Below are 12,613 nucleotides of genomic sequence, written 5' to 3' on the forward strand. Positions count from 1 at the left end.
GGGGGTACAGGTTAGTAATGAGACTATATACAGGGGGTACAGGTTAGTAATGAGGCTATATACAGGGGGTACCAGGTTAGTAATGAGGCTATATACAGGGGGTACCAGGTTAGTAATGAGACTATATACAGGGGGTACAGGTTAGTAATGAGACTATATACAGGGGGTACAGGTTAGTAATGAGACTATATACAGGGGGTACAGGTTAGTAATGAGGCTATCTACAGGGGGTAGAGGTTAGTAATGAGGCTATATACAGGGGGTACCAGGTTAGTAATGAGACTATATACAGGGGGTACAGGTTAGTAATGAGACTATATACAGGGGGTACAGGTTAGTAATGAGACTATATACAGGGGGTACAGGTTAGTAATGAGACTATATACAGGGGGTACAGGTTAGTAATGAGACTATATACAGGGGGTACAGGTTAGTAATGAGGCTATCTACAGGGGTACAGGTTAGTAATGAGGCTATATACAGGGGGTACCAGGTTAGTAATGAGACTATATACAGGGGTACAGGTTAGTAATGAGACTATATACAGGGGGTACAGGTTAGTAATGAGACTATATACAGGGGTACAGGTTAGTAATGAGACTATATACAGGGGGTACAGGTTAGTAATGAGACTATATACAGGGGTACAGGTTAGTAATGAGACTATATACAGGGGGTACAGGTTAGTAATGAGACTATATACAGGGGTACAGGTTAGTAATGAGACTATATACAGGGGTACAGGTTAGTAATGAGACTATATACAGGGGGTACAGGTTAGTAATGAGGCTATATACAGGGGTACAGGTTAGTAATGAGACTATATACAGGGGGTACAGGTTAGTAATGAGACTATATACAGGGGTACAGGTTAGTAATGAGACTATATACAGGGGGTACAGGTTAGTAATGAGACTATATACAGGGGGTACAGGTTAGTAATGAGACTATATACAGGGGTACAGGTTAGTAATGAGACTATATACAGGGGTACAGGTTAGTAATGAGACTATATACAGGGGGTACAGGTTAGTAATGAGACTATATACAGGGGGTACAGGTTAGTAATGAGACTATATACAGGGGTACAGGTTAGTAATGAGACTATATACAGGGGGTACAGGTTAGTAATGAGACTATATACAGGGGGTACAGGTTAGTAATGAGGCTATATACAGGGGGTACAGGTTAGTAATGAGACTATATACAGGGGGTACAGGTTAGTAATGAGACTATATACAGGGGGTACAGGTTAGTAATGAGACTATATACAGGGGTACAGGTTAGTAATGAGACTATATACAGGGGGGTACAGGTTAGTAATGAGACTATATACAGGGGGTACAGGTTAGTAATGAGACTATCTACAGGGGGTAGAGGTTAGTAATGAGGCTATATACAGGGGGTACCAGGTTAGTAATGAGACTATATACAGGGGGTACAGGTTAGTAATGAGACTATATACAGGGGTACAGGTTAGTAATGAGACTATATACAGGGGGTACAGGTTAGTAATGAGACTATATACAGGGGGTACAGGTTAGTAATGAGACTATATACAGGGGGTACAGGTTAGTAATGAGGCTATATACAGGGGGTACAGGTTAGTAATGAGGCTATATACAGGGGTACCAGGTTAGTAATGAGACTATATACAGGGGGTACAGGTTAGTAATGAGACTATATACAGGGGGTACAGGTTAGTAATGAGACTATATACAGGGGTACAGGTTAGTAATGAGACTATATACAGGGGGTACAGGTTAGTAATGAGACTATATACAGGGGGTACAGGTTAGTAATGAGACTATATACAGGGGGTACAGGTTAGTAATGAGACTATATAATGAGGCAGGGGGTACAGGTTAGTAATGAGACTATATACAGGGGGTACCAGGTTAGTAATGAGACTATATACAGGGGGTACAGGTTAGTAATGAGACTATATACAGGGGGTACAGGTTAGTAATGAGACTATATACAGGGGGTACAGGTTAGTAATGAGACTATATACAGGGGGTACAGGTTAGTAATGAGACTATCTACAGGGGGTACAGGTTAGTAATGAGGCTATATACAGGGGGTACAGGTTAGTAATGAGACTATATACAGGGGTACAAGGTTAGTAATGAGACTATATACAGGGGGTACAGGTTAGTAATGAGACTATATACAGGGGGTACAGGTTAGTAATGAGACTATATACAGGGGGTACAGGTTAGTAATGAGACTATCTACAGGGGGTACAGGTTAGTAATGAGACTATATACAGGGGGTACAGGTTAGTAATGAGACTATATACAGGGGGTACAGGTTAGTAATGAGACTATATACAGGGGTACAGGTTAGTAATGAGACTATATACAGGGGTACAGGTTAGTAATGAGACTATATACAGGGGGTACAGGTTAGTAATGAGGCTATCTACAGGGGGTACAGGTTAGTAATGAGGCTATATACAGGGGGTACCAGGTTAGTAATGAGACTATATACAGGGGTACAGGTTAGTAATGAGACTATATACAGGGGTACAGGTTAGTAATGAGACTATATACAGGGGGGTACAGGTTAGTAATGAGACTATATACAGGGGGTACAGGTTAGTAATGAGACTATATACAGGGGTACAGGTTAGTAATGAGGCTATATACAGGGGGTACAGGTTAGTAATGAGACTATATACAGGGGGTACAGGTTAGTAATGAGACTATATACAGGGGGTACAGGTTAGTAATGAGACTATATACAGGGGGTACAGGTTAGTAATGAGACTATATACAGGGGGTACAGGTTAGTAATGAGGCTATCTACAGGGGGTACAGGTTAGTAATGAGGCTATATACAGGGGGTACCAGGTTAGTAATGAGACTATATACAGGGGGTACAGGTTAGTAATGAGACTATATACAGGGGGTACAGGTTAGTAATGAGACTATATACAGGGGTACAGGTTAGTAATGAGACTATATACAGGGGGTACAGGTTAGTAATGAGACTATATACAGGGGGTACAGGTTAGTAATGAGACTATATATACAGGGGTACAGGTTAGTAATGAGACTATATACAGGGGGTACAGGTTAGTAATGAGACTATATACAGGGGGTACAGGTTAGTAATGAGACTATATACAGGGGGTACAGGTTAGTAATGAGGCTATATACAGGGGGTACCAGGTTAGTAATGAGACTATATACAGGGGGTACAGGTTAGTAATGAGACTATATACAGGGGGTACAGGTTAGTAATGAGGCTATATACAGGGGGTACATGTTAGTAATGAGACTATATACAGGGGGTACAAGTTAGTAATGAGACTATATACAGGGGGTACAGGTTAGTAATGAGGCTATCTACAGGGGGTACAGGTTAGTAATGAGACTATGTGTATATACAGGGGGTACAGGTTAGTAATGAGACTATATACAGGGGGTACCAGGTTAGTAATGAGACTATATACAGGGGGTACAGGTTAGTAATGAGACTATATACAGGGGGTACAGGTTAGTAATGAGGCTATATACAGGGGGTACAGGTTAGTAATGAGGCTATATACAGGGGGTACCAGGTTAGTAATGAGACTATATACAGGGGGTACAGGTTAGTAATGAGACTATATACAGGGGTACAGGTTAGTAATGAGACTATATACAGGGGGTACAGGTTAGTAATGAGACTATATACAGGGGGTACAGGTTAGTAATGAGACTATATACAGGGGGTACAGGTTAGTAATGAGGCTATCTACAGGGGTACAGGTTAGTAATGAGGCTATATACAGGGGGTACAGGTTAGTAATGAGACTATATACAGGGGGTACAGGTTAGTAATGAGACTATATACAGGGGTACAGGTTAGTAATGAGACTATATACAGGGGCTACAGGTTAGTAATGAGGCTATCTACAGGGGGTACAGGTTAGTAATGAGACTATATACAGGGGTACCAGGTTAGTAATGAGACTATATACAGGGGTACAGGTTAGTAATGAGACTATATACAGGGGGTACAGGTTAGTAATGAGACTATATACAGGGGGTACAGGTTAGTAATGAGACTATATACAGGGGGTACAGGTTAGTAATGAGACTATATACAGGGGGTACAGGTTAGTAATGAGGCTATCTACAGGGGTACAGGTTAGTAATGAGGCTATATACAGGGGTACCAGGTTAGTAATGAGACTATATACAGGGGGTACAGGTTAGTAATGAGACTATATACAGGGGTACAGGTTAGTAATGAGACTATATACAGGGGGTACAGGTTAGTAATGAGACTATATACAGGGGGTACAGGTTAGTAATGAGACTATATACAGGGGGTACAGGTTAGTAATGAGGCTATATACAGGGGTACAGGTTAGTAATGAGACTATATACAGGGGGTACAGGTTAGTAATGAGACTATATACAGGGGTACAGGTTAGTAATGAGACTATATACAGGGGGTACAGGTTAGTAATGAGACTATATACAGGGGGTACAGGTTAGTAATGAGGCTATCTACAGGGGGTACAGGTTAGTAATGAGGCTATATACTGGGGTACCAGGTTAGTAATGAGACTATATACAGGGGGTACAGGTTAGTAATGAGACTGTATACAGGGGGTACAGGTTAGTAATGAGACTATATACAGGGGGTACAGGTTAGTAATGAGACTATCTACAGGGGGTAGAGGTTAGTAATGAGGCTATATACAGGGGTACCAGGTTAGTAATGAGACTATATACAGGGGGTACAGGTTAGTAATGAGACTATATACAGGGGGTACATGTTAGTAATGAGACTATATACAGGGGGTACAGGTTAGTAATGAGACTATATACAGGGGGTACAGGTTAGTAATGAGACTATATACAGGGGGTACAGGTTAGTAATGAGGCTATCTACAGGGGGTACAGGTTAGTAATGAGACTATATACAGGGGGTACCAGGTTAGTAATGAGACTATATACAGGGGGTACAGGTTAGTAATGAGACTATATACAGGGGGTACAGGTTAGTAATGAGACTATATACAGGGGGTACAGGTTAGTAATGAGACTATATACAGGGGGTACAGGTTAGTAATGAGACTATATACAGGGGTACAGGTTAGTAATGAGGCTATCTACAGGGGGTACAGGTTAGTAATGAGACTATATACAGGGGTACAGGTTATAATGAGACATATACAGGGGGTACAGGTTAGTAATGAGACTATATACAGGGGGTACAGGTTAGTAATGAGACTATATACAGGGGTACAGGTTAGTAATGAGACTATATACAGGGGTACAGGTTAGTAATGAGACTATATACAGGGGGTACAGGTTAGTAATGAGGCTATATACAGGGGGTACCAGGTTAGTAATGAGACTATATACAGGGGTACAGGTTAGTAATGAGACTATATACAGGGGGTACAGGTTAGTAATGAGACTATATACAGGGGTACAGGTTAGTAATGAGACTATATACAGGGGTACAGGTTAGTAATGAGACTATATACAGGGGTACAGGTTAGTAATGAGACTATATACAGGGGTACAGGTTAGTAATGAGACTATATACAGGGGGTACAGGTTAGTAATGAGACTATATACAGGGGGTACAGGTTAGTAATGAGACTATATACAGGGGGTACAGGTTAGTAATGAGGCTATATACAGGGGGTACAGGTTAGTAATGAGACTATATACAGGGGGTACAGGTTAGTAATGAGACTATATACAGGTTAGTAATGAGACTATATACAGGGGTACAGGTTAGTAATGAGACTATATACAGGGGTACAGGTTAGTAATGAGGCTATCTACAGGGGGTACAGGTTAGTAATGAGGCTATATACAGGGGGTACCAGGTTAGTAATGAGACTATATACAGGGGTACAGGTTAGTAATGAGACTATATACAGGGGTACAGGTTAGTAATGAGACTATATACAGGGGGTACAGGTTAGTAATGAGACTATATACAGGGGGTACAGGTTAGTAATGAGACTATATACAGGGGTACAGGTTAGTAATGAGACTATATACAGGGGTACAGGTTAGTAATGAGACTATATACAGGGGGTACAGGTTAGTAATGAGACTATATACAGGGGGTACAGGTTAGTAATGAGACTATATACAGGGGGTACAGGTTAGTAATGAGACTATATACAGGGGGTACAGGTTAGTAATGAGACTATATACAGGGGTACAGGTTAGTAATGAGACTATATACAGGGGTACAGGTTAGTAATGAGACTATATACAGGGGTACAGGTTAGTAATGAGACTATATACAGGGGTACAGGTTAGTAATGAGACTATATACAGGGGTACAGGTTAGTAATGAGATTATATACAGGGGGTACCATGTTAGTAATGAGACTATATGCAGGGGTACAGGTTAGTAATGAGACTATATACAGGGGTACAGGTTAGTAATGAGACTATATACAGGGGGGTACATGTTAGTAATGAGACTATATACAGGGGTACAGGTTAGTAATGAGACTATATACAGGGGTAGAGGTTAGTAATGAGACTATATACAGGGGGTACAGGTTAGTAATGAGACTATATACAGGGGTACAGGTTAGTAATGAGACTATATACAGGGGTACAGGTTAGTAATGAGACTATATACAGGGGTACAGGTTAGTAATGAGACTATATACAGGGGGTACAGGTTAGTAATGAGACTATATACAGGGGGTACAGGTTAGTAATGAGACTATATACAGGGGTACCGGTTAGTAATGAGACTATATACAGGGGTACAGGTTAGTAATGAGACTATATACAGGTTAGTAATGAGACTATACAGGGGGTACAGGTTAGTAATGAGACTATATACAGGGGGTACAGGTTAGTAATGAGACTATATACAGGGGTACAGGTTAGTAATGAGACTATATACAGGGGGTACAGGTTAGTAATGAGACTATATACAGGGGTACAGGTTAGTAATGAGACTATATACAGGGGGTACAGGTTAGTAATGAGACTATATACAGGGGTACAGGTTAGTAATGAGGCTATATACAGGGGGTACAGGTTAGTAATGAGACTATATACAGGGGTACAGGTTAGTAATGAGACTATATACAGGGGGTACAGGTTAGTAATGAGACTATATACAGGGGGTACAGGTTAGTAATGAGACTATATACAGGGGGTACAGGTTAGTAATGAGACTATATACAGGGGGTACAGGTTAGTAATGAGACTATATACAGGGGGTACAGGTTAGTAATGAGGCTATATACAGGGGGAGGTACCATGTTAGTAATGAGACTATATACAGGGGTACAGGTTAGTAATGAGACTATATACAGGGGTACAGGTTAGTAATGAGACTATATACAGGGGGTACAGAGTCAATGTCTGGGGGTACCGGTTGGTAATGAGACTATATACAGGGGGTACAGGTTAGTAATGAGGCTATATACAGGGGGTACAGGTTAGTAATGAGACTATATACAGGGGGTACAGGTTAGTAATGAGACTATATACAGGGGTACAGGTTAGTAATGAGACTATACACAGGGGGCACAGGTTAGTAATGAGACTATATACAGGGGGTACAGGTTAGTAATGAGACTATATACAGGGGTACAGGTTTGTAATGAGACTATATACAGGGGTACAGGTTAGTAATGAGACTATATACAGGGGTACAGGTTAGTAATGAGACTATATACAGGGGTACAGGTTAGTAATGAGACTATATACAGGGGTACAGGTTAGTAATGAGACTATATACAGGGGTACAGGTTAGTAATGAGATTATATACAGGGGGTACCATGTTAGTAATGAGACTATATGCAGGGGTACAGGTTAGTAATGAGACTATATACAGGGGTACAGGTTAGTAATGAGACTATATACAGGGGGGTACATGTTAGTAATGAGACTATATACAGGGGTACAGGTTAGTAATGAGACTATATACAGGGGTAGAGGTTAGTAATGAGACTATATACAGGGGTACAGGTTAGTAATGAGACTATATACAGGGGTACAGGTTAGTAATGAGACTATATACAGGGGTACAGGTTAGTAATGAGACTATATACAGGGGGTACAGGTTAGTAATGAGGCTATATACAGGGTAAAGGGGGTACAGGTTAGTAATGAGACTATATACAGGGGGTACAGGTTAGTAATGAGACTATATACAGGGGGTAAAGGTTAGTAATGAGACTATATACAGGGGTACAGGTTAGTAATGAGACTATATACAGGGGGTACAGGTTAGTAATGAGACTATATACAGGGGGTACAGGTTAGTAATGAGACTATATACAGGGGGTACAGGTTAGTAATGAGACTATATACAGGGTACAGGTTAGTAATGAGACTATATACAGGGGTAGAGGTTAGTAATGAGACTATATACAGGGGGTACAGGTTAGTAATGAGACTATATACAGGGGGTACAGGTTAGTAATGAGACTATATACAGGGGGTACAGGTTAGTAATGAGACTATATACAGGGGGTACAGGTTAGTAATGAGACTATATACAGGGGGTACAGGTTAGTAATGAGACTATATACAGGGGTACAGGTTAGTAATGAGGACTATATACAGGGGGTACAGGTTAGTAATGAGACTATATACAGGGGGTACAGGTTAGTAATGAGACTATATACAGGGGGTACAGGTTAGTAATGAGACTATATACAGGGGGGTACAGGTTAGTAATGAGACTATATACAGGGGTACAGGTTAGTAATGAGACTATATACAGGGGGTACAGGTTAGTAATGAGACTATATACAGGGGTACAGGTTAGTAATGAGACTATATACAGGGTACAGGTTAGTAATGAGACTATATACAGGGGTACAGGTTAGTAATGAGACTATATACAGGGGGTACAGGTTAGTAATGAGACTATATACAGGGGGTACAGGTTAGTAATGAGACTATATACAGGGGGTACAGGTTAGTAATGAGGCTATCTACAGGGGGTACAGGTTAGTAATGAGACTATATACAGGGGGTACAGGTTAGTAATGAGGCTATCTACAGGGGGTACAGGTTAGTAATGAGGCTATATACAGGGGGTACAGGTTAGTAATGAGACTATATACAGGGGGTACAGGTTAGTAATGAGACTATATACAGGGGGTACCAGGTTAGTAATGAGGCTATATACAGGGGGTATAGAGTCAGGTATGTACATGTAGATAAAGTGACTATACAGAGATAAAAAAATAAAAAACAGCGAGTAGCAGCAAATGGCTGCGAGTAGCATGGGTGGCCATTTGATTAGCTGTTCAGCATTCTTATGGCTTGGGGGTAGAAGCTGTTAAGAAAAGAAGCCTTTTGGACCTAGACTTGGCGCTCCGGTACCGCTTGCCGTGTGGTGGCAGAGAGAACAGTCTATGACTAGGGTGGCTGGAATCTTCGTACATTTTTAGGGCCTCCTTCTGACACCGCCTGGTATAGAGGTCCTGGATGGCAGGAAGCTTGGCCTCAGTGATATACTGGACCGTACACACTACCCTCTGTAGTGCCTTGCAGTCGGAGCCAGAGCAGTTGCCATACCAGGCGGTGATACAACCAGTCAGGAGGCTCTCGATGGTGCAGCTGTAGAGGATCTGAGGACCCATGCTATAAATCTTTTCAGTCTCCTGAGGGGGAAAACGTGTTGTCGTGCCCTCTTCACAACTGTCTTGGTGTGTTTGGACCATGATAGTTTCTTGGGCACCAATGAACTTGAAGCTCTCAACCTGCACCACTACAGCCCACTGATGATTTCTGACCTGTAGTGTGTCGGTCTGCAGTCTGATTACCTGTTGTGTGTGTCAGTCTACATGACCTCTGACCTGTAGTTTGATGATGTCAGTCCCATACAGGAAGTGAGTCATCTTCCAACAGCCGGAAGGAGATGCTTCCCAAGCCCGTCACCATAGTAACCAGCGAGTCCTCCTCCACCTGCTTCGTACGTTCCACCTCCGAGGAGTTTAGCTTCGGAGCGTCCCACACGCTCACCACCACCACACCTGCCCAGGTAAGGGCTAGAACACACCTCACTACTACTACTACTACTACTACTGCCCAGGTAAAGACTAGAACACACCTCACTACTACTACTACTACTACTACTACTACTGCCCAGGTAAAGACTAGAACACACCACCACCACCACTACTACTACTACACTACTACTACTACTACTACTACTACTACTACTGCCCAGGTAAAGACTAGAACACACCTCACCACCACTACTACTACTACTACTACTACTACTACTACTACTACTACTACTGCCCAGGTAAAGACTAGAACACACCTCACCACTACTACTACTACTACTACTACTACTACTACTACTGCCCAGGTAAAGACTAGAACACACCTCACCACTACTACTACTACTACTACCCAGGTAAAGACTAGAACACACCTCACCACCACCACTACTACTACTACTACTGCCCAGGTAAAGACTAGAACACACCTCACTACTACTACTACTACTACTGCCCAGGTAAAGACTAGAACACACCTCACCACTACTACTACTACTACTACTACTACCCAGGTAAAGACTAGAACACACCTCACCACTACTACTACTACTACTACTACTACTACTACTACTGCCCAGGTAAAGACTAGAACACACCTCACTACTACTACTACTACTACTACTACTGTCCAGGTAAAGACTAGAACACACCTCACTACTACTACTACTACCACCCAGGTAAAGACTAGAACACACCTCACTACTACTACTACTACTACCACCCAGGTAAGGGCTAGAACACACCTCACTACTACTACTACTACTACTGCCCAGGTAAAGACTAGAACACACCTCACTACTACTACTACTACTACTGCCCAGGTAAAGACTAGAACACACCTCACCACCACTACTACTACTACTACTACTACTACTGCCCAGGTAAAGACTAGAACACACCTCACCACCACTACTACCACCACTACTACTACCACTACTACTACTACTACTACTACTGCCCAGGTAAAGACTAGAACACACCTCACCACTACTACTACTACTACTACTACTACTACTACTGCCCAGGTAAAGACTAGAACACACCTCACCACTACTACTACTACTACTACTGCCCAGGTAAAGACTAGAACACACCTCACCACCACTACTACTACTACTACTACTACTGCCCAGGTAAAGACTAGAACACACCTCACCACCACTACTACTACTACTACTACTACTACTACTGCCCAGGTAAAGACTAGAACACACCTCACCACCACTACTACTACTACTACTACTACCACTACTACTACTACTACTACCCAGGTAAAGACTAGAACACACCTCACCACTACTACTACTACTACTACCCAGGTAAAGACTAGAACACACCTCACCACCACTACTACTACTACTACTACTACTACTACTACTACTACTACTACTACTGCCCAGGTAAAGACTAGAACACACCTCACCACCACTACTACTACTACTACTACTACTACTACCCAGGTAAAGACTAGAACACACCTCACCACCACTACTACTACTACTACTACTACTACTGCCCAGGTAAAGACTAGAATACACCTCACCACCACTACTACTACTACTACTACTACTACTACTACTACTACTACTACTACCCAGGTAAAGACTAGAACACACCTCACCACTACTACTACTACTACTACTACTACTACTGCCCAGGTAAAGACTAGAACACACCTCACCACCACCACTACTACTACTACTACTGCCCAGGTAAAGACTAGAACACACCTCACCACTACTACTACTACTACTACTACTACTACTGCCCAGGTAAAGACTAGAACACACCTCACCACTACTACTACTACTACCCAGGTAAAGACTAGAACACACCTCACTACTACTACTACTACTACCCAGGTAAAGACTAGAACACACCTACACTACTACTACTACTACTACTACTACTGCCCAGGTAAAGACTAGAACACACCTCACTACTACTACTACTACTACTACTGCCCAGGTAAAGACTAGAACACACCTCACCACCACTACTACTACTACTACTAAAGACTAGAACACACCTCAGGTAAAGACTAGAACACACCTCACCACTACTACTACTACTACTACTACTACTACTACTGCCCAGGTAAAGACTAGAACACACCTCACCACTACTACTACTACTACTACTACTACTACTACTACTACTACTACTGCCCAGGTAAAGACTAGAACACACCTCACCACTACTACTACTACTACTACTACTACTACTACTGCCCAGGTAAAGACTAGAACACACCACCACCACTACTACTACTACTACTACTACTACTACTACTGCCCAGGTAAAGACTAGAACACACCTCACCACCACTACTACCACTACTACTACCACTACTACTACTACTACTACTACTACTACTGCCCAGGTAAAGACTAGAACACACCTCACCACTACTACTACTACTACTACTACTACTACTACCCAGGTAAAGACTAGAACACACCTCACCACCACTACTACCACTACTACTACCCCAGGTAAAGACTACTACTACACCCAGGTAAAGACTACTACTACTACCCCAGGTAAAGACTACACCACTACTACTACTACTACTGCCCAGGTAAAGA

General features: G+C 42.1%; 1 protein-coding gene across 1 annotated transcript in view; it reads left to right on the forward strand.

Moving 5' to 3' along the window:
- spred3 (sprouty related EVH1 domain containing 3) overlaps positions 1-12,613 on the forward strand; it is a 58,417-nt gene that overhangs the window by 23,510 nt on the left and 22,294 nt on the right. Inside the window, exon 4 of the mRNA XM_065027159.1 lies at positions 9,836-10,000. Within this exon, the coding sequence (XP_064883231.1) occupies positions 9,836-10,000 (165 nt within the window). The remainder of the gene's footprint in view (positions 1-9,835; positions 10,001-12,613) is intronic.

This window comes from Oncorhynchus nerka, linkage group LG14 (genome assembly GCF_034236695.1).
Source record: "Oncorhynchus nerka isolate Pitt River linkage group LG14, Oner_Uvic_2.0, whole genome shotgun sequence".
Taxonomy (NCBI): Eukaryota; Metazoa; Chordata; class Actinopteri; order Salmoniformes; family Salmonidae; genus Oncorhynchus; species Oncorhynchus nerka.